This window comes from Asterias amurensis, chromosome 8 (assembly GCF_032118995.1).
Source record: "Asterias amurensis chromosome 8, ASM3211899v1".
Taxonomy (NCBI): domain Eukaryota; kingdom Metazoa; phylum Echinodermata; class Asteroidea; order Forcipulatida; family Asteriidae; genus Asterias; species Asterias amurensis.
Genome location: NC_092655.1, coordinates 22,393,570 through 22,418,208, shown reverse-complemented (window position 1 = coordinate 22,418,208; position 24,639 = coordinate 22,393,570). Strand labels below are relative to the sequence as shown.

At 39.5% G+C, this 24,639-nt stretch overlaps 2 protein-coding genes across 2 annotated transcripts in view; both read right to left on the bottom strand.

The window, feature by feature from the left end:
• The window catches only part of LOC139941087 (dynactin subunit 1-like), a 344,631-nt gene that overhangs the window by 101,664 nt on the left and 218,328 nt on the right, over positions 1 to 24,639 (bottom strand). The gene's annotated exons all lie outside the window — the stretch shown is intronic.
• Positions 1,449 to 24,396, bottom strand: LOC139941092 (uncharacterized). The gene is made up of 11 exons (XM_071937519.1): positions 24,263 to 24,396; positions 20,047 to 20,538; positions 19,151 to 19,306; positions 18,134 to 18,252; positions 17,033 to 17,115; positions 15,593 to 15,641; positions 14,782 to 15,015; positions 12,415 to 12,639; positions 11,958 to 12,128; positions 10,673 to 10,855; positions 1,449 to 9,049 (listed from the first exon to the last, which is right to left on the bottom strand). The coding sequence occupies exons 2-11, from the start codon at positions 20,345 to 20,347 to the stop codon at positions 8,933 to 8,935; spliced, it is 1,638 nt and encodes a 545-aa protein (XP_071793620.1). The 5' UTR covers positions 20,348 to 20,538; positions 24,263 to 24,396; the 3' UTR covers positions 1,449 to 8,932.

Below are 24,639 nucleotides of genomic sequence, written 5' to 3'. Positions count from 1 at the left end.
AAGTTTATTGAATGGTTTTTGAGTTCTATCTTTATGAGGGATGTCAAAAACAACAGAGGGCGCTCTTCATCATTGTGGCTGTGCTTTTTTAAACTCTCCTCTTGCCGTGTAAGAAAGCTGAGTTTTTTACCTAAGTTTGGGCAAGTTTTTAACATTATTTATGTTACAATGTGATCTGTAGGTTGTCTACACTGTTTGTACTGCCTGTATGTCTATGGATTTATATTTGGACCATAATATCAAAAGAGGTTTTTGGTTGAGTTTCTTTCTACAGCTCTGATAATGAACCTAAACAAGTTGGTGTCATTGAGGAAAAGAAATACCTTGTGTTTCATAACAACCTCCTTGAGCTTTTCATCTGTTGTCCATCATGCTCAGTACCAAGTAAGAAGATCAAGTGACTTGGAGCTACCATCGAGTTTGGAAGAGCCAACCGACGGTGGGCAGTGTTGCTGCGGGCAACATTTTGTTGTTTTGTTGCTTTGGTTTTTGCATTTTGGTTCGTCCTCGGTTAGTTGTATTATTGTTGTCTTTGTGGTTCTCTTCATCTTTGTATTTCTTGTGTTTGCTTTCATGATATTTTGTGCCTTTTGCGCTGTTTTGGCAAAATAAATTATAATAATAGTAATACCAGTAGTCATAGCTATGTTGATGTCTGGCGTCAACATCAGAAAGTTTTTGAATGCAATAACCTCGAACATGTTCACATTAAACATTTTTTATCCATCAGCAAAGGTAAGCTGTATTGACCCCTTTTGGTAAAGATCAATCAACCACCGGCGACTTTGCCATTACCTTCACCGGCTTTCCAGGGGCGTGGAAATCACCTGTGCTCACCATGGTTGGCAGGACACTGTTTTGGGGGGACAACCAGGACAGCATGTTGGCTACCCAGTTCATGGCCGGACTTCGGGACAGGCGACTTCATCAAAGGTTGGCTCCAATGCGGCCCCGTTAGATGAGCTTTAAAGATCTACGGCAGGACACTGCGGGTGATTGCCGAGGACAACCTTATGGAAGCAGAGGTAAGGGCGAGACAACCACTTAACAACATTCTGGCCAAATGACCCCACCCTTTGGTTCGCGCAGGTGGAAGCACAGTTCCTGATTTGCAAAATAACAACACAGGAAACTCGTTTCGCCTATGTTATCGGCTCACTCCAACCGGAGATTGCCCAGGAAGTGAGGGATATTATAATCACACCTCCAGCCACAGCTTGTTACGACAAACTTAAGGCTGAACTCATTCGGCGTACCTCAACATCAGAGCAGAAGCGCCTCCATCAGCTCCTGATAGCCGAGGAGTTGGGAAATCGTAAGCCATCACAACTTCTACGGCGAATGCGACAGTTGCTCGGGGAAAACAAGCTAGAAGAGACGATTCTGAAACAGTTGTCTTTGCAATTGCGAAAGGAGGCTAATGCTATATGCGCTTTGAGTTGTTAGGATGTCGGTAAAAGAACCAATTGTTTTGTCACTGTAAATGGCTGAGATGAGGTCGAATAATAAGATCAACCGGAATGAACAAACTCCACTCAAGTCTGTTGATGTTCAGTTTCAAAGTGTTCTTGTGCAAAGAAATTTCCCATGCAGGGGCAACTAAGTTTTATTGTATTGTATTATATTCTATTGTATTTTTTTGTATTATATTCTATTGTACTTTTTTGTAATTGTATTGTATTGTATTTTCATGAACATGTTTGAATTTCAGTGTATTTTTTTAATTTCTTTTAATTATTATCAATGCATTTTTACAGTTTTTGCTTCTCCTCTTAGGGTGTTATAGAAAAACTCCTTGGGCTGTTCACCGGTCGAGACAACACAGACGAGCTGTGCAAAGCTGAAAGAGAATTGGAAAGGTTCAACATGGCCAGCCCAAAAGACAGTCCATTGACTCTGACAATAGCCGACAAACGGGTAGCAGATAACAGGATCTTCAGCCTTTTCCAAGGAACGAGACAGGACACTGAGCAGAAAATGACACCAGAATTGGAAAGAAGGCAAGTAGGAATGACATGGCAACAGAGTTACAACCACAGCATTCCTGAATTTAACAACTTCACTGTCAACGACAACCTACTCCACACCTTGCAGTTGGACTCCAGGAAGACGAACCCACCTAGTATTCTTGAACTACTCCGAAAAAGTCCGGGTGGCGGAGTCCCAACTGGAGGACAAAAATGGACCGAAATGCTGCTCACTGCTGCCCACCAAAGAGGGTCTCCGTCTTGGCTATAGAGCAGACAGTACAACCACCCACTCCTTCCCCTAAACCCACAGGTGAGGTGGAAGAGCTTAGACAGGCCGTCGACTGCCTTCACTGACGGTTGGATGGCCTCTTCAAGTCGTCACCCAGTGTCCAGCGAGGCAACTCATCGTACTCCAGCAGAAAGAAGAGAAACCAATCTTTCTTCTGCTATAATTGCGGGGCGGAGGGCCACCGCAGTGGCATTTGTAAGTCACCGAAGAATCCAGCGCTGGTACAGGAGAAGATGTTGACCCGCATTACTGCATCCAAACCACAGAGTTCGAAAAATGACAGCGGACAGCAGTAGAGGGCCCTCTTGCCGTCCCCAAACCATCTAAGGGTCCAGCAAAACTAATGACAACTGCAACCAGGTATCAAGAGTCTCCTTCTTGTGATGATGTCTCAAGTATCCCCAGAAGCGTTGTCGGCGACCAGGCTACTACTCCTGTCTTCATCGACGGAAACTCCACGATGTGTCTCCTTGATACCGGGTTGCAGGTTACCTGCGTGACAGAGAAGTTTTACCACCGTTTCTTGAAGCACCACCAACTTCAACCCCTGTCGCACCTTGCGATGATAGGGGCAGCCGACCAGAAAGTACCATACAAGGGTTATATAGAAGTTAGTCTAATGTTCCCTGCTAGCACTGCAGGGATGAAACACGAAGTTACTACCCTTGCCCTAGTGTGTCCAAGCCGTCAGGGAAAAGATGATGTCCCCTTGCTCGTGGGCACAAACACTAGTGTCGTGAAAAAAATGAGCGGGTGTGCCAGCTGAAGGCTGGGAAACCCTTTGTCGTAGAGTGTCATGGCCGAGTTGTTAAGAGCATGGAATTCAAGTTCTGGTGCTGATTCACCGGGGTGTGGATTCGAATCCCGGTCGTGACACTTGTGTCCTTGAGCAAGATACTTTACTATAATTGCTTCTCTTCACCCAGGGGTATAAATGGGTACCTGCGAGGGTAGAGGTTGATATTGTGAATGAAAAAGCCTTTGAAACGATATAAACTGTTGCCCAGGTTGTATACTCCCAAGGGAGCTGAGAAACATTAAAAGGGGATGTTATTGGTCCTATGACCAGGGCACAAATGTAAAGCGCTTAAAGAATTAAGTATTAGTTATTAGGCGCTATATAAATCAAAAGTTATTATATTATTATTATTATTAACCCCAAGCCGTCAGGAAAAAGATGATGTCCCCCTGCTCGTAGGCACAAACACTAGTGTCGTGAAAGAAATGAGCGGGTGTGCCAGCTGAAGGCTGGGAAACAGTTTGTTAACCATCTCTCCATCGAGTGTGCTAGGGCGAAAGCCTATAAGTGCAGCTTTTCTTCACAATCCGCCCAGACAGCTAGTTGTACTGCCGTACCCAACCCAGTTTCTCCTTCGTTGGTCTCCTTAGATTTTAAATTAAGGGTTTCCCCCTTCCCATCAAAGATACAGATAGAGTTAAGAAGTTGCTACATGATAAGATCCAAGTTTTCTCTCAAGACGACTTAGATATCGGTTGTACATCATCAGTCAAACACTTTTTTTCAAGCTGTGTAATGTTATGGCCTCTTTGTATGTGTACTGCGTTGGTCACAAGGAGCTTGGTGCACTTTCAGCTAAGCTCAGCGAGGCTCTTGTAATGGTAGACAGACAACATAGGAGAGACATATCAGTTCAACCAACGGGAGACATTAGAAATCGTTGTTTACCGTCTCCAACAGGATCAAATACAGGGCCAACGGAAACAACTCAAGGCAAGAAATGTGAACCCGCACAGAAACAGTTTCACATCTAAAGAGAGTGAAAGAGCATCAAGAAGTGTGGTTTCCAGTTATCCCACAGCTCTTGCTCCAAATTGGGTCAGATTCGGCAGAATCAAGTTTTTTGTGCCGGTTGGAAAAACAGACTTTGGTAAAGTGTTGTGGTTTAAAGATGCTTACCAGCCGAATGTGGTAGTTGGTGTGTTTTTAATGTGGAAACACAGACAAAGAAAGTTGTATGGCTAATATAAAAAAAATCTATAATAATAACAAAAGTTAAAGCATTATCACTGATATTGCTGCATGTCTACTAAAGGTAAAAAGGTTTTACTGTTTCAACTTTACAGACAACATAGGAGAGGCATATTCATTCGACCAACTGGAGACATTGGAAATCGTTGCTTACGGTCTCCCAAAAGATAAAATACAGGGCCAACGCAAAGTATTCAAGGCAAGAAATGTGGACCCGCACAAAAACAGTTTCACATCTAAAGAGAGTGAAAGAGCATCAAGCAGTGTGATTTCAAGTTAACCCACAGCTCTTTCTCCAAATGGGGTCAGATTCGGCAGAATCAAGGTTTTTTGTGCCGGTTGGAAAAACAGACTTTGGTAAGGTGTTGTGGTTTAAAGATGCTTACCAGCCGAATGTGGTAGTTGGTGTGTTTTTGATGTGGAAACACAGACAAAGAAAGTTGTATGGCTAATAAATAAAAACTATAAAACTAAAAATTATAGCATTATTATTGCTGTTACTGCCTGTCTACTAAAGGTAAAAATGACTTGCTGTTTCAATTTTGCAGACAACATAGGAGAGGCATATCCACTCCACCAACTGGAGACATTTGAAATCATTGCTTATGGGATCCCACAAGATCAAATACAGGGGCAACGGAAAATACTCAAGGCAAGAAATGTGAACCCGCACAAAAACAGTTTCACATCTAAAGAGAGTGAAAGAGCATCAATCAGTGTGGTTTTCAATTATCCCACAGCTCTTGCTCCAAATGGGCTCGGATTCGATAGAATCAAGTTTTTTTTGTGCAGGATGAACACATCAACTTTAGTAAGGTGTTGTGGTTTAAAAATGCTTACCAGCCGAATGTGGTAATTGGTGTGTTTTTGATGTGGACAACACAGACAAAGAAAGTTGTCTGGCTAATATAAAAAAATTGGAAATCGTTGCTTACGGTCTCCCAAAAGAACAAATACAGGGCCAACGGAAAGTATTCAAGGCAAGAAATGTGAACCCGCACAAAAACAGTTTCATATCTAAAGAGAGTGAAACAGCATCAAGCAGTGTGGTTTCAAGTTATCCCACAGCTCTTGCTCCAAATGGGGTCAGATTCGGCTGACAGAAATGCTAAATCCTGTTAAACCAATGCACAACCTTCAGGTATTGATTCAAACCCACATAAAATATACTCTGGGCAGTTGGAAGGGTGAGCTGTGGTATCATTTGGGTTATAACTCCATTGTTGTTTTTGCGTTTGTACAACTGTTGTTGTATCTTTGGTTTTGTTCGTTTGGACGACGAAGTTAGCACGCCAACTTGGTCACATGTTTCATTTTGGACCTTTTGTAGTCATTCCTATTGCATAGGTAGTAAGGTCTCACTTCTACAAAAATGCGATGTGCAAAAGTCAATAGACCACGTACAACAGGCCAAGGAACTAGTAGCATCAAGGAAAAGAAAGATCAAGATAGCTGGCTGGGCTCCTATTCAGCACATGGAGAAGAACGGTCGCCAAGGCATGTCCCCAGAGCTCAACAAAAGGGCTTTGGTAGGAGAAGAAGCTGCAGTAATGGAGATAGAGGCCAGGAATGGCCAACGAAGACAAGCACAGGGCCGACAAGGGCAAGATGTTTACAGAATGGGTACTGCTGACCGTAATCGTTTTTGAGGTAAAATAAACCATTAACCCACAAGAATATCTTTGTGTTGGTTCATACCTGGTGTTGGTTCATAAGCTGCAATTTCCCCACGCTTTAATAGTAATAAATTTCATCAGAAACAGAAGAATGTGCTTTTTTGTATTATTTCTTGTGTTGTCCTTAAGAAAGAAAATGCTTTTCATGCGTATGAGAAATTTCACTCAGAAGGGATGCTGAGAAGAAGAGATGAAGAAGTTTGGTAAAATAAAAAAATAAAATAAATAAAAACGTGTTCTGGGTGGAATGCCCGAACACCTAAGGCAAATGCAGAACTATAAAATAATAATAATAAATAATAGTAATAACCGATTTATAACGCGCCTTTTGCCAAAGGATACAAAGCGTCAGGTATTATTACTGCAAGGAGTGGGGGGAATTTTGAGATATAAGACCTAATCATTAAGCACCATGTAATGGTTTACAAGGTGCTATGGCGCAATATGCTGCCAATCCAGCCAGGGACACCGGGGCGAACCCCTTCTCTTTTCGATAAGTGCACTGGGTTCTTTTACATGCGTTTACACAACACATGGGACCAACGGCTTTACGTCCCATCCGAAGGATGAAGCAATGGTTATGTGTCTTGCTTAAGGACACAAGTGTCACGGCTGGGGATTCGAACCCACACTCTGCTGATCAGAAACACCAGAGTTTGAATTCGGTGCTCTTAACCGCTCGGCCACGACACTCCCAAAACAGAAAAGATCCAAAACATAATTACAGGCCCAGCCCTAACACAGATGTTTGAGCATCAAGTCAATACCTATCAAATGGGACCTTAGCTATTACAAACGCAGAAATCTACACTGACAAAAGAGATGATGAATGCAATCGGTAATAATAATAATTAAACAGTGCTTCGCACAACTGAAGGGCTTCCAACATTATCACCCCTGGTAACTGTGTCATTTATTTTATTCCTATGCAGATGACACACAGCTCTATTTACCATTTGATTTCAACAAACCCAATAGTGAGGAATCGGCTCGTCAGTGTGCCGAAGCCCGCATATCTGAGATTTAGTCGTGGATGACAATTAACAAGCTAACACTAAATGATGATAAAACTGAATTTCTCATTATAACTCCCAAACATCAACGCCATAGAATCATAAATTATAACATCCATGTTGACAGTGCCTCTATTCACGCCTCACCTAGTGCGCGTTTTTTGGGATTTATTTTTGATGACACACTGTCCATGGATAAACATGTCAGCAGAATCTGTCAATCGACATACTATTACTTAAGAACTGTTAATACCATTCGAAAGACCTTATCACATAAACTGCTGCTACTATAATTCATTCTTTGGTCGCCTTGACAATGGTAATTACCTATTATACGGAGTTACCGAACACCAGCTCCACAAACTACAACTTTTACAAAATGCTGCCGCTCGTGTTTAAACAAATTTTAAAAAACATGATCAACACCTATATTGCACGAACTTCACTGGCTACCCATTCGACAACGAATTCAATTCAAAATTCTACTTATTGCATTTAAATCTCAGTTCGGCTTGACTCCGTCTTATATTGCAAATCTCCTTGTACCTTATGCCCCCTCTCACACTCTCCGTTCTTCTGCTAAGTCCCTTTTAACTATTCCTAGAAATTCCTCATCATATGGCGATCGTGCCTTTTCTGCTTGTGCTCCTAAACTTTGGAACGCTTTACCTAATAACATCAGGTGCTATAGTTCTCTTCCATTGTTTAAAAACTTGCTTTAAACTCATTTATTTAAATCCTCTTACACTTAGCTCATTACATGTCTTGACAGTAGGTTATTCATTGTATAATTTTGTATTATGTTCTACATTTCTTTTTTGTTGTATGTATTGTTTTTTGTTCTGCGCCTCGGAATAGGGTCTTGTACACTAGATAGATGGCGCATTATAAATGCATTATTATTATTATTATTATTATTATTATTAATATTATTATTATTATTATTATTAATCCTTACACCATCTCAGCTCACTGTGGGAGATAGCCTGTGCAACAAATATGCGCCATTAAGCTGAATCATTCACAAGAACCATCTCTGCCCTCACAGGTCCCCATTTCACCCTTGGTGGAGAGAAGCAATTATAGTTAAATGTCTTGCTCAGGGGCACAAGTGTCAAGACTGGGACTTGAACCCACCCTCTGCAGAGTGTTTAATGGGGAAATAGCCGCTATTGTATGGTATGACAAGAAGCCAGTGTATTTTTTGATCATGCCAACTTCTTGAGTCACAACAGTGTGTACAATTATGATGCCGCTGCGCAAAAGAAACAGTTTCCCCCAAATCAAGGTGATTTGGTAGTCCACGAACAGCCGATACTAACCTATTAAACCTACAACTTGCATATTTCTCTAAGCCTTAGGCTTCCACGCTAGATTCTAACACCATACAAGGACGCCCTCCATTGCCCCCATGGGGCTACTCTTGGGTCTGGAACCGGGTTACCCCTTTACAGTCCGTAAGGATGTAAGCATGGGTGTCATCCACAAGGAGCTTGGTTAGTAGAGCAGAGTGCACTACATTCCCAACTTTTTACAAAGCAATTATGGTTTGCTCAAGGACGCAAGTGTCATGACCAGGATTCAAACCTACACTCTACTGACAACCCCAGAGCTACATGAAGGGTTCGGTGGGTTTCAACCACTAAAAGCTTGGCCGGTAGAGCAGAATGCACTTTAACCCAACTTTTTTCAAGGGCACAAGTGTCATGGCTGGGATTCAAAAACCCACACTCTGCTGCTGACACCAGAGCTACATGAAGGGTTCGGTGGGTTTCAACCACTAAAAGCTTGGCTGGTAGAGCAGAATGCACTATAACCCAATTTTTTTCAAGGGCACAAGTGTCATGACTGGGATTCAAAAACCCACACTCTGCTGCTGACACCAGAGCTTGGGTCCGGTGGCCTAGACCGTTCAGCCACAACAGGCAACAATAAATATAGATACAAGTTTACCTTGACCATTTGGGTATTAGGGATTGGGGTGGTCAACTGGATCAATGCATCTGGTCAACTCTGCAGAACTCTCCTGTGTCCAGGTTCTTAGCCATGACTTGGTTTGGGTCCAGGTTGGGGATCTTGTGGACAATGTGGACTCTCTCATTGCACATATCCTACAAAAATAAACAACAAATTGTATTAATTTTGGTTACCCGTACGCTGATCTGTGTAAGCACTGTATACTCAGTACTTTTCCGAGCTCTGAGAACAAATCATCCCAGGCATTTTACTCGGGTGGGATTCGAACCAATGACACTTGCAATTCTAGAGCAGTGTCATACCAACTAGACCCCCCAGATTGCTCGGTAGCTAGAGGCAGTTTGAATCCTATTTTGTTCACAGAGCTCTGAAAAGTACTGAGTATACAGTGCTAACACACACCTGTGTATATGGGTAAAACCAGCATTAATGTTCTTTATCCCCGATGCAAGTTTCCATCTATCAAATATATTTCAACACACCCACTTCTTACAACCTCATGTTTCATAGCATTTTGCCAAGGAATTGACCTTAACCATGTATTGTGTAGATGTAGTTGACATATATTGTGATCAGTTGTTGTAATAATTTATTGATTAATATTGCGCCCATCCCATAAGATGTAACAAACACATAAAAAATGACTAGACAATGATTAAAAATCTAACAACTGGTAAAAGCAAGGAAACAACACAATCCCCCCCCCAAAAAAAAAAAAAATAATAATAATATAATCACAATTAGACCCTTACAAGACTTCCAAAACAGTAAAAATACTAAAAATGCATCCACATAAAGATGGTAGATACAACAGTAAAAATGATTTGACATAAAGACAGTAGATACAACAGTAAAAATGCATAACAGTAAAAATGCATTGACAAAAAGACTCTAGATGCAACCGTAAAAATGCAATGGAATAAAGACAGTAAATACAACAGTAAAAAAAATGCATTGGAATAAAGACAGTAGATACAACAGTAAAAATGTACTGAAATAAAAACAGTAGATATAACAGTAAAAATGTACTGAAATAAAAACAGTAGATATAACAGTAAAAATGCATTGATATAAAGACAGTAGATACAACAGTAAAAATGCATTGATATAAAGACAGTAGATACAACAGTAAAAATGTACTGAAATAAAAACAGTAGATATAACAGTAAAAATGTACTGAAATAAAAACAGTAGATATAACAGTAAAAATGCATTGATATAAAGACAGTAGATACAACAGTAAAAATGCATTGATATAAAGACAGAACATACAACAGTAAAAATGCATTGACATAAAGACAGTAGATACAACAGTAAAAATGCACTGAAATAAAACAGTACATACAACAGTAAAAATGCATTGACATAAAGACAGTAGATACAACAGTAAAAATGCACTGAAATAAAAACAGTAGATACAACAGTAAAAATGTACTGAAATAAAAACAGTAGATATAACAGTAAAAATGCATTGATATAAAGACAGTAGATACAACAGTAAAAATGCATTGAAATAAAGACAGTAGATACAACAGTAAAAATGTACTGAAATAAAACAGTACATACAACAGTAAAGGTCGAGTCACACTGCAGCGATAACGAAAACGATAACAATCACAACGCAAAGAGAATGCATTCTATTGGTTGAATTGCTCCACACAGAATACGCCCACGCTCATTCAACCAATCGGGGGCATGCATTTTTGACATTCTCGTTCAGAAACTCATTGCACCAGAGCCAAAACGGTTGAACTTACCTGAAGATATCGAAGGCCAGCTGCAGTAATCATAGTACATCCTGAAGCATAAAGGCTCTTTAGGTCTGGGCAGGCGTTGGCGAGAGACAGGGCAGTCTTATCAGTGACTTTATGAATTCCAGAGATCACTACATGTTCTAGGGGACAGCATCTTATCAACTCTAACAGACCTTTATCTGTTACCTGCAAAAATCAAATGTTAAAACTGACTGAATAATTGTGTCCAGGGCTCAAATTTGGAGGACAAATCCACAAGACCATAGGGCTTGTTGCTCAAAATATTTATCGGACCAGGGGTAGATTTCACAAAGAGTTAGGACTAGTCTTATCTCGAGTTAGGACCAGTTACTCGTCCTAACTTAGGACTATCCATGCAATTTGTATATCTCCTAGGACTAGTCCTAAGTTAGGACTAGTCCCAACTCTTTGTGAAATCGACCCCAGACTTGTCATGAGAGAAAATTTATCAATGGTCCCTAAAGACGTGCATTAACATTGAGACAGAGAATAAAAATTACAGTTCCGTGAACCAAAAGGTCTGTGGATCGAGTCGAGAACAATATATAATAAGAGGTCTCAGGGCACAAGCATGTCCTCAATAAGAAATGTTTGTACCCCCACCACACGGAACTCGTTCTCACTACGTCCTGTCCTGCAATTAGACAGAGTAGCAACGTAATGAAAATGAGATCAATTGCAGCACTTCAATCCTGTTTACGGACCAACCAAATTTATTACCAGAATTTAAGATTTATAGGGTCACATTATAGACACATTTCCGGCCAAAGCTTATACATTTTAGCCAGAACAAACCTGTTTTATGATTTTCTAAGGTGTTCGGATGTAGTGAGAACTAATTTGGTGCGACCCAGCCTTTAAAGGCAGTGGACACTAATGGTAATTTATCAATATAGTTATTGGCATCAAACCTTACTTGGTGACGAGTAATGGGGAGAGGTTGACGGTATAAAACATTGTGAGAAACAGCTCCCTCTGAAGTGCCATAGTTTTCGAGAAAGATGAAATTTTCCACGAATTTGATTTCGAGACCTCAGATTTAGAACTTGATGTCTCGAAATCAACCATCTAAACGCACACAATTTCGTGTGACAAGGGTTTTTTTTTCTTTCATTATTATCTCGCAAGTTCGATGACCGATTGAGCTCAAATTTTCTCAGGTTTGTTACTTTGTGCTTATGCTGAGATACACCAAATGTGAAGGCTAGTCTTTGAAAATTACCAATATTGTCCACTGCCTTTAAGTAAACACTTTGACGAGTCCTACCTGATGTGAATCAGCGCCAGTTGAACTCTTAATAGAAACATCTCTCAATTTCAGGCAATTATTGGCAATGTCCGAGAGCAGAGCGTCATCAACGCACTTCAGTCCAGCTATGTACAATGTGTCCAGGTTAGAACATGATATTGCTATCTCCAGAAGAACTGCATGTGAAATCTACAAAGTCAACAGTGTCATTGAATTAAAAATGGCGGATGATGGCTAGAAGAAAGGGAAATATATGTCAGTTAATTTCTAAAAAATTTAGAGGGAATTTGTAGGTATTCAAGGTAAAGCTATACGTTTTGGTAATCAGTAAAAAAGAGTTTTGAGAAACATTTCAATTCTTAGTAAATGTGGCAATGTGAAAGATATAAGTTGTTGTGACTGAAAATTTAGCTGTAAACAGAGTCATAAAATTGGGCACAGATTGAAAACTTTCTTCACAAACTCTTAGCCATACCTCTTTGCATCCGTTGAGTTTGAGAGACGTCAAGTTTCTAGCTCTTCTCTGATCTCGTAGAAGACTGATAAAAGCCTCACCAGTCAGACGCACACAGAACGACAGAGATAAGTTCTCTAACTCGGTACAATGCTTAAGGATTGATCTTAGAGCATGGTCGGTCATAGACTCATGGCAACCACTCATGTCAAGTGCGGTCAGTTGACTACCAACCACACTAAACATCTGAAATGTAATTAGACAAAGTCGTTCAGAGGATTAAATATTTGCCACATGTCCATTGCGGCCTGGATGAGAAGACTACTCCTCCAGCTGTAGGTATCGATCAGGGCCCAATTTCATAGAGCTGCTAAGCACAAAAATTTGCTTAGCATGACAACTTTTGCCTTGATAAAAACAGGATTACTAACCAAATTTCCATGTGATTTTCAAGATTTTAAGCAAACAACAGCTGAATACTAGTAACAAGGAAAATGCAACAATGGAAATTTGGTTGGTAATCCTGTTTTTATCAAGGAAGAAATTTCATGCTTTAGAGCAAATTTTCATGCTACCAGCGCTATGAAATTGGGGCCAGGTATTGGAATAATGGTGGGAAGGTGAAAATACCTGCACCTACTCCACCAAAGGCGATACCATAAGCAATGGCGTGGTGTTTAGTGTAGAATCTACCTACAACTACGACTAGGCCAACATGAACCATAGTGCCACCGAGTCCTACAATTATAATGTTATGTATGTTTAATCAGTTTAATCAAATATATTTTTTTTAAATTAACAGATAAGATACAAAAGTAACTAAGCTTTTAAAAGTAGGCCTATGAGTACGGGTATCGTAAGACACAAAATAAAGAATGGTAAGATACAAAATAAAGAATACCTACAACTACGACTAGGCCAACATGAACCATAGTGCCACCAATCCTGCAATTATAATGTTATGTATATTGACTCAATGTAATCAAATAATTTTTTTTTTAATTAACAGATAAGATACAAAAGTAACTAAGCTTTTAAAAGTAGGCCTATGAGTACAGAACAGGTATAATAAGACACAACATAAAGAATATGTCAATACTTAGTGCAAAGGAAAGTTACAAAGCTGGATTGTTTTATCACTATTTTAAAAAGACAAAAAACTCTAAAAGACTTGAGGAAAAATTAAATCATTTTGGCTGTACTTTTAGAGTCCAATTATTAAATGTTGCAGGTTTTATGTAAATAATACCAGTGTTTAAAAACTGAAGAAAGTTAATCACACAAATCACACAAAGTTACGTTTATATAAAACATGCGGAAACCAGTTAAAGAATGTATCTAGGCTTAATTCATGGCTCTGCTTACCGCCGAATTATGCGCTTACGATCACAATTCGCTGCTTACTTGCAAGCGCCAGATTTCTGCACTAGCTGTGTAAGCGTAAAATGCCTAGTAACATGGAGTACGCAAACTCAAGCGCAGAAGCCAAAATTCCCAGCTAACCAGTGAAATATGCTTGAGGTTAGCACGGAATTCCCTGCTTCCCTGCGCTTATGGTAAGCAGAGCCATGAAATTGGGTCTAGATCGTGATAGTGCAGAGGGATCAATAAAGAAGCAAAGCTTGTTCACGACGGTCCCTATTCATCCAAGAAGAAGGGAATCACAGGCCAACGAAGGCAATTGCCTCCATGCCCCATGGTCATTGCCTTGGTGCCCTTGAAATGCTCAAGGAGAAATTAAAAATGTCCTCATAGGGTGCCCTTTACCAAGGAGCAAATGCCTTGGTGCCCTTACCCTTTCAAAATAGAAGCATACAGGGATGGAACTACGACCCCTGGTTTTAATTTTCAGTAAGCTTTTTAAAATGAAAAGGAAGGTATACATTTGGTAATCAATCTTAAAAATGAATGGGAAACAAAACCTTGGGTTAGAAAGTCTACAGCAGCATTTGATAGTATAAAGCAATATTTCCTAGTTGAGGGATATTTTACAATGTAATGTGGTTATGTAAAAAAATAACAGTTTTTATTCCCCCAAATTTGAATTTGAGAACGCTTCTCAGATTATGAATTCCTAATGGATTGTTCTTCCTGCGTGGACTGGTCACTCCCGACTTTCGGCGATAAAAAGCGTGACCACCTTTTTTTAAATGTAAGTAAGTTGTTTGGTGCACATCTACAATAATATAGGACTCAAAACAATCGAAAGGTCTGACACTTCACAGAGGCAACAAAAGTGATTGCCTTCATGCCCCTTGGTAATTGCCTTGATGCCCTAGAAATACTTCAGTAGACACTTAAAATTTCCTCATCGAGGGTGCGCATTACCCCAAAACGAAGCATACAGGATTGACTTTGCCTTTAATAATCCCACATCTAAACCCTTACCTCTTCAATGTCCTCTTCAGAGATCATGTTAATCCCACAAAGTCTCAATTCACTCAGCTTGGTGAGTCTCGATAGAACTGTGAGTAGCGAAGCGCCCTCTACTGGTAGTCCACTGAGCGATAACGATGTGATGCCGGTGGGTAGCTGTGATAGCGCGTTGCTACTGGTTGGTTCTAAGGCTTTATAACAGAAGGATAGATCCAACTCTTGGAGTTTGGTGCAAGATTCAAAAAGCTATACCAAATAAGAAAAATTGTTTCAGATGGTGCAAAAGTTTTGTCTGATTTAGTTCTGATCTGAAACTTGTTGAAATGCAGCCAATATTTATAAAAAAGAGCCACCTCTTGGGGTACCATGTCTTCAGCTTCTTTTAAGACTGTTGTTCAGACACAGTACTAAAGTCAGTTTTAAGCAGTTTTAACTCGTTTGTTTTTTATTAGAAATGTGTTTTTTATTAGAAATGTGTTTTTTATTAGAAATGTGTTTTTTATTAGAGATGTGTTTTTTATTAAAAATGTGTTTTTTCCTGACTGTGAGGAAATTTAAAGAGCACATTTCCTATCAGAGCCCAATTTCGTAAGGCAACAGCACTCAAAAGAGCTCACCCCCCCCCCCCCAAAAAAAAGGTATGCTTTCAAGAATATGGTTACCAGCCTATAAATGTACAATATGTGGCTGGTTCCCTAACACCTTTTGCTTAGCAGAAAAATTGTAAGCAGTGTTTTCTGCCTAAGCGACTCTGTAAAATTGGGCCCGATTTATATGATGATAGACGAAGGGGAAGAAAGAAAGGACGATTTTAATATCTTACCGACAAAAGGCCTTCACTTGTAATTTTATTGCAGCCACTGACACAAATACTACAAGAAAAGAATCAAACAAAATACAATTTGAATTTGAAAAGTTGATACAATCACTTTGTACATTACAACTTAACTTTGGAATTCACTACCCGCTTACCTCTTACAACCTTTCCCAATTCAAGCGCATTATCAATGGTCATCTTTCTACTTTTTGATTTCCTCTTCTTTTATCCCCTTTTCCTTTTTTAAGCATCACTTAAAAGGCACTGGACACCTTTGTTAATTGTCAAAGACCAGTCTTCTCACTTTGTGCACCTCAACATATGCATAAAACAACAAACCTGTGAAAATTTGAGCTTGATTGGTTGTAGAAGTTGCAAGATAATAATGAAAGAAAAAAACTTGTCACACAAAGTTGTGGGCTTTCAGATGCTTGATTTCGAGACCTCAAAATCTAATTCCAAGGTCTCGAAATCAAATTCATTGAAAATTACTTCTTTCTTGAAAACTACGTTACTTCAGAAGGAGCCGTTTCTCACAATGTTTTATACTAACAACAGCTCTCCATAACTCATTACTCCATTACTCAAGTAAGTTTTTATTCTAAAAATTATTTTGAGTAATTACCAATAGTGTCCACTGCCTTTAAAGACCTGCTTGAACGAAAATGTCAAGTCGTGAACTTTGCTGAATTCCACTTAAAATGTTTTCAATGAATAAGGAAATCGAGTCATATGATTATAAATAGGTTTCAATTGTGTAAAAAAACAATCATTTTGTATGCCCTTATCCAAAGCTTTTCTGCGAGATTTGCGAAAAGCCCCGTTACGTAATCACTCTCAAAACGTCAAACGTAGATAAAGCCGCTTTGTTGCAGCGTGGATGTATAACAAAGCAAACTCCCACAAATGATGTCAGCGGCATTGTCCTTTGACGCCCGCTTTCAACGGCAGAAGTGTTTTTAGTTTTTCAAAAAAACTTTAGGTAGGGGACTGATTTTTAATCGATAATTACAAAAAGTTCAGAAGTGTACACGTATCAAAATTACATTAAAATGGTGAACAAGTGCATTATAAACAAGTAAAAATACCATTTCTGTTGAAAACATTCCGCTCAGGTAGCTGTTTAAGACACTGGACACCTTTGATAATTGTCAAAGACCATGAGTATTCTCACTTGATTTAACCAAACATTGTGTATGCATAAAATAACTCAATGGATCATCAAAGTTGTAGGAGAATGGTTAATTGCCTTGCTCAAGGGCACAAGTATCATGACTGGGATGTGAACCCACACCTACACTCCGCTGCCGACAACGCTAGGCTTGGGCCCGGTGAACAAGACCGCCCGGCCATGACACACAATATATATACTTTAATTGCATGAAATTTGCAACATAAACAACAAATTAATTCTTGTATGAGAAATATTATAAAATGTAAGCTTACGATTTCAGGTTTGGGCAGTTTTCAGCGAGTGACACGAGACTCTTGTTGATTAACGAGTTGAGATTAGACAAATCAAGTTGAATCTGAAATTCAAAAAGATGAAAAAAACGTGGCAAGTTTTATATGAAGATCGGTATTTTGATTACATATCATTCAAGCAAGGTATTATACTGCAGGCATGGACCAATGGCTAACTACAACCACAATGCCCAGTAGAAACCCCCCAAAAACGACAAAGAAAAACTAAGTTACAACTCCATGATCTACCCCCAGGTCTGTCCTCAAATAATCGTGACTTCAACACTAGTCGCCCAAAAGTTCCGTGGTCAAGAACAAAATATTATAAAAGGACGCAGTGCACACGCACATACTCACTAAAGAAATTTAAGTAAACAATTTAAAATAAATAGATGAGGAGGTTAAACAAAACAGTTAAATAAACTAACACTACAGCCTTGATTTCAGACACTTTAGGGCCCCCAAATAACCGCATTTTTAAAGACAACTGGCTGGGCAAATTTTGCGAAATGTTTTTTTTTTGTCTGAGATCGTTAAAATAATTTTTTTTTTTAGTCGGCCTTCAATAAGAAAGCAGGGGGTGCTTGTCATAGAGAGGTTTCGCAGACGTGCGGATACTGATACAGATACGGATATGATAACCGTATCCGTTCACGTCAGCCGCGTGTTGAATTTTGTTTCGCAAGCTATAGATATGTTTCACTTGAGTGCGCTTGTATTCATCATGAGTGTTTTTCTTACAAACATGACCTGTAGAGACACCGTGTTTTATACCAGGCATTCTCTCATCGTTTTGCTTGCAAATGACCAAACAAATTGGATCTATATCAAGCATGATACCAGTGAAAGCAATTCCGTGGGAAATGTTTTTAATTTGGGACAAAAAGACGGCTTAAAGGCTGCAAAACAATATCCGTTTTTCTACGACGTGTACGAGCTCCCATATCCATTGCTAACATGTATGCAAAATACGATGGTCGCGGATACGCGTCACGTGAACACACAAAATGTCGACGTATCGGTATCTGTATGTGTATCCGTACAGTTGCGAAACCTCTCTAATACTCTTGATGACCGTCTTACCAAATTGAATCCCAGAAAGGATCCACATACTGAGACTACTTCCTCTGTCACTTTGAAGGTTGGAGTTCCAAAAGCCAACTTGGAAATCTTGGGATTCTTACTGACAAGGCTTTGGATTCCTGCGGATGGTAAAAATATAGTTGTAATGTCTTGACTTCGACAATAGAGGGCCCAATAGAGCTGCTAAGCACAAACGTTTGCTTAGCAAGACATTTCTTCCTTGACATAACCAGGATTACCAACCAAATTTCCACATGATTTTCAGGATAAGCAAACAACAGCTGATTACCAGTAACAAGCAATATGCAGCAAACGGAAATTTGGTCGGTGATCCTGTTTTTATCAAGGAAGAAATTTCATGCTAAGCAAATTGTTGTGTTTAGCAGCTCTATGAAATTGGGCCCCGTTGCTTGCTTAGTCTATTGTGTCTTTCACATGTCTTGCTTATAATACACATAGATATATACTTATCAATGGGCTACTGTTTCAAGGGTATCACTGTATGGGGTGGTGGTCTCTACAGGCATTATTCATTGGTTGGGTCATGATTGTAATGGTGATGAGGTAAACCATGGAGCAATAAACACATGTCTATAGACTTGGGTAGCTCTATCAGCAGCATGAGTGTGTAGTGCAAGGATACTACAATAGTGTAGGTCCTAAATTCAACTACCACTACCAGTGTTTATTTCATAACTTCAATCTCCAAGGAACAAAGCTCCTTCCAAACTTAACCCCATTTTAACCATTAATCTTCATTTAAAAAGCTGCCGTCTAACTTCCTCTCCAGCCCATAAGTCACTCCTAGAGTATGCACACACGATACCCCCGATGGACCATGCACTTGACCACCACCAATATCTGGGCCAAATTTTATAGAGCTGCTTAAGCACAAAATTTTGATTAAGCAAAAAAATCCTAGCTTAGTAGAATCAGATTACCTGCCAAGACTACGCCATGGAGCCTCCATGACCACACTAAGTGTTATGCTAAGTAATTTGATAATTGACCCTTCACCTTTATTGCTTATGTTGCTACAGTGAACTTTGACCTCAATCAGCGTGTCCGGACAGCAGATAGCTTCAAGTGTTTTGCTGGTTATCAACGGAAGCCGCTTCAACTTGAGAAACTTGAGGGATTTCTGCTTACTCAGGAGCGCATGCATTCCGTTATCTGCAAATCAAAGGGAAGAAAATAAATGGGAAAGAACGGAAATTACAGACTACAAAAAAAAGACAACAAAATAAAATATATCAGTTTGTATGTATTGATGAAGCCTTTGCTAATCTGTCATAAACAACCTAACTAAATATTTAAATAAAATGCAATAAAAACATCTCAATTTTTCATTGGCTAGAGTCCTCATCGTGAGTTGGGATAAAACATACAAGTCTCTAACCTCACGTTAAATTATCAGAGGCCTGTATGCTTCGTTTTTGAAAGGGCAAGGGCACCAAGGCACATTTTCTCCTAGGCAAAGGGCACCCTATGAGGAATTTGTATATTTCTACTGGAGCATTTCAAGGGCACCAAGGCAATGACCAGGGGGCATGGAGGCAATCGCCTTCATTGCTTCCATGGCCTTCATTGCTTCCGTGAAGCATCAGGCCTGACCTTAAATGGTGTAAATGGCCATTGCATCCGATACCCGTCCAGTGAAAAATGTACCATCATCCAAAACATCTGATGACATCATTCTGAAACAGAGGTCTGTACAGGGATGTTTTGGTTCATTCAATGATTTTCAATGATTTTTGATTTTGACATTTTAACTGATGAAATCTTCCTCCTTGGAATTTGAAGACCTATTAGTTGTTGAATTTGAATGTCATGTTTCAAATTTCACTCTATCCTGCTTGACGAAGACTTAATAATGTGATATTTTCAAAGCATAGTATATTGTGAGACCTTACCCGAGACTTGGTTACACTTGCTTATAACGAGAGAGTCCAACTGGCATTGACACGCTTCCAACTGCATTAATACAGCATCAGTCACCTGCTCCGATGCTTTAAATCTCACCGATCGTAACGACGGTGAAAACAAGTGATACGTCACATGAGGCAGGTAGTCCGGTGTCAACATATCATGGTCTGCAATGCGCTGCAGAAGAATCTCTTTATGTTTGGTCGGCAGTAAGCTTCCAACTTGACTGATGTTATTAAGGTTCTGCCCAATGCATTGGAGGCACATGTCCACCAGTTTCTTCACCATTGTGGCTTGTTAGAGTTTAAATCTTAGTTAGAAGAGTCAACAGTCAGTGTTCAATACTCGTGTAAAGTTGGATAAACATTTGAGTATGTTTAACAGGTTATTTAGTAAGTTGACGTCGACACCACACCCTCAGAGTTTGCACTTGGACAATTTGGAGACAAGTAACTTCACCAGAAAACCAATCAAGGTGCCTACACAAAAATAAAACATTAGGCCTTTACAATGAAACATAAAAAATAATGGATTTTAAATATCAAACTTGTAGTTAAAACTAAAATCCAAATGGAAGTTGATGCAGACAAAACTTAAAACCTCTGAAACTCTCAGTGAAAGTACAAATGTAATGAAAACTTGTGATTGTAGAACAAAATGTGGAATTCAGGCTGCTATCTGAATGCATTAGGCCGAGTAAAAAAAAAAAAAACATGTTTCACGTCTGGGTTTTTCAAAAAAAGGAGGAGGAGGGGCTTTTTATGTTTTATTTTTTATTTCAAGATGGCCGCCATTCTTTGTTAAAATGTCAAATATCCATTGTTTTTTCTACTGCTGAAATACACAAAACATAAATGAAACAATTTAGTCGAGGCATTCAGACAAGACATTCAGATTGTTTTTGCTGAGATCATTTAAAATAACCCTATTTAAAAAAAAAAAAAAAATAATAATAATAATAAAAAAATGTGCATAAAAAAATACTATATGAAATAAAAAAGGAGGCGGCCTGTAAAAAGGAAGCGGGTGTGACGCAAAACATGTTTCTTTTTTTACTTGGCCTTATACACTGGGGCAGTGACTCACCACACTACCACATCAGAGATTATGCAAGTAGTTGAACTGTTAATTGAAAAGCATTCCTGAGAAATTAGCAGACTTGTAACTAGCCTTGCTCAAGGCAGTCGAATTATTCACTCCGAAAAAAGACCGCCGCTGTATAAAAACCCACCCGTATTCACTGTGCGTAAAACCCACCCGTATTCACTGTGCGTAACATCGCACGACACGATGCCCCCGTACACTATCCGCATGCGGAGGCCGTTAGGCCGACAGCCTTGTAGGATCTGTGTTGAAGCCACTGACCTCATTACTATAATAAGCGAAGAGTTCCCACGGTCAGCTCATTACCATAATGCCCGCGAAAGACGAGACATGTTTACCTCACACACCACCACCACGGACACATGATAGGGTCCAAAGGTCGTGATAAGGGAAGTGCGTGATTGGACGTCAAAATGAATAATTCATTTGCCTTACATCCTGTGTTGTCTGATAGGTCTGACGAACAATATACATATTCATAAGCTGCATACTAGCATATCCTAGAGCCCCCCCAATTTCGTCCACTATTGGAATTTTTTCAATACAACACATTAAAACGGGAAGATACAGATCCGACAAGGCTGTCGGCCTGACGGCCTCCGCATGCGGTTAGTGGTGTACGAGTGCGATGACTTGTGTGAACAGTATTCGTGCGATGTGACAGTACGTATACGGGTGGGTCATTCGGTGTGATCGCACACACCATGCACAGGGTATACGGCGGGTGGGTTTACAGCTGCGTCTTTTCGGAGCGAATAATGCGACTGCCTTGAGCAAGGCTAACTTGTAACATGAGTGCTAGAACTAATTGAGCATAAAGCCTAGAGGGGAAAGTTGAACAGTGATAATTAACCAAACCATTTAAAACATCAACCATGGTTTTCTCCACACAGGTCTACACTGTACTTTTTTTGGGGGGGGGGGGGGTAGGGCGGTTAGGGCGGGGGGGGGGGGGTTCGGTACAGAAAGAAAAAAAAGTTCACAGATTTACAAATAATTTACAGGGTTTACAGAAGGTAATGGTGAAAGACTTCTCTTGAAATATTGTTCCATGAAATGCTTTCCTTTTCGAGAAAACATTAAAACAATATCAATTCTCGATAGCGAGAATTACGGATTTATCGAAAACACATACGGGGTCATGACACAGCAAAACGTGCAGAAACAAGAGTGGGTTTTCCCATTATTTTCTCCCAACTCTGATGACCGATTGAGCCTAAATTTTCACAGGTTTGTTATTTTACATAAGTTGTGATACACGAAGCTCGAAGTGTGGGACTTGGACAGCACTGTTTACCGAAAATGTGTATAATGGCTAGTGCTGGGCGAATAGTGAAATTTTGTTATTCGGATACCGCTGACCAACTATCCGAAATTAACCGGATATTCGAATACCCTTTTTCCGCCGCAGTGTGAGTGTGTGACCCCAAAAGCCCAAAATGATAAGTCAGTGGCCGACTGTTTTTTGTTGACACAAGGGGAAGGTCGACCTGGTCGGCTCAGATCAACGTCGTGTGTGTGGATTACAAAACGGCCATACTCCATTCACAAGTTTTGCACGGCCAATCAGATAGCAGGACTGGGTTACATGTGAGAGCCAGTAGAAAACTAAGTCATGTTGAAGTACGGGCCTTCTGCTGTAGAAAACGTCCAGCGCCCTGCACTATGGTTAATGTCAACGCCCCTCTGATGAGTGACTGACTAACACAATGACTCCATGCTTCTAGTGACTTCACAGGAATTATAAACAACCACGTTGAAATAATAAAATAATGGAAAGGAAGAAGGTTCTCACGGTTTTGTTGTACAATTACTTGTAATTACGTCAGACTCAGCACAGAACTTTAACCCACAAAGAAAATACACTTTCACATTTCTTTCAGAAACTGAATATAATACTATTTATTAAACCTTCTCTGCTGGATAATGCATACACATTTCTTTTACTAGAAATAGTGGTTTTTCTCAGAAACGGGATGACTGACAAGTGACAAATGACAAATAAACGGGATGACAAATATTTATTAAACTTTCAAAGGTGGTTTTTTAAGTTTAGGTTTGTTTCCTTGATAATTTAAAGTTTTAAACAGATGGGTTTGTTTTTTTAGAAATGGGATGACAAATATTTAATAAACGTTCAAAAATGGCTTTAGACAAACAATAAAAGAGATGCCATTCAAACAAACAGCTGACATTAAAGAAATACATTTTAGTTCTCCACTGTTTGAATGTCCATTGTATATCAATAAATTATAGGCATGATATTGATGTATTGTAGACACACTCTTTAAGACGCGTGATCATATGTTTTGTACACAAAGCACGGATTGGGTATTTTCTCTTTCTAGGATGAATGTGTGCAGATAATTACTCCACGTTTGTCCTGGGAAAAAAATACGGGACAATTAGCATTTGTAGTGTAGTGGTAAAACGGAAAAGTTGGGTACTGAATTACCATAAGAATTTATCATTTTTAACAATTTTTTAGATTGCGGAGTGGATTTTCTGTTGCCCCCAGGGCCAATGAGAGTTCAAAGTACACATAGAGCCTAATTTTGGCGAAGAAAGAAGAAAAACAAAGACATTTGCGTTGCCAAAATTAAAACTTTATAAAAGAACCAGAAAAAAAGCAGACTCGTTATTGTCATGAGAGGCGTACGTCTATATGAGGTTATGGGAGACAATAGATGAAAGAAACCGCATAGTTCTAGGAGTAGGTGGGTGGGGTACTAAACCGTAAACCTATGCGGTTTCGTTCCGCTATATTGTCTCCTGCAACGATAGCGGAACGAATCTGCATAGTTCTACGGGAGACGACGATAGCGGAACAAAACCACATAGTTCTAGGAGTAGGAGTGGGGGGTGGGGGGGGGGAGGGGTGGGCACTCCATAACTCTCACCTCTGCATGTGAAAGCCGAGGGAAGTAAAACAAAAAACAGGAGGAATTATGCATCTGTTTCAAACCTGTGCTAGCCTATATATAAAACAATAATGATTATTTTATTTATATATGATTATTTATGAGTGCAGAGATTTGTTACTGACCCAGTGAAACTTTCACTGAAAGTGGTACAAAAGTGCCTATATAAATGACTTGCCTAATTTCCAACGAAACTCCTGGAAAACGACATCCGTGGAATAATGGGAATTACACTCGGCATAAAGCAAAGGACACCACTCGACAGAGACAAGGAATTCGAAAGACAGCAAACCCCTCGATTCACAAAAAACAACACCCAACCATTGAAAACCGGAAATCACCCAGATGGAAAGCTCTATTATTTATTAAAGGGGTGTTGCATTATTAAATGTTTTACAAAAGGTTATTCATGGAACCATTTATTTTTGACATGTACTAAAAATGCATTTAAATTGAATAGAAACCTAAGTATTATAATTAACAAAGATTTTTGTTTGCTTTTCTGAAACATTGCATTGCATTATTTTAAGGAATGTTTCAGTAACGTTTATGTCA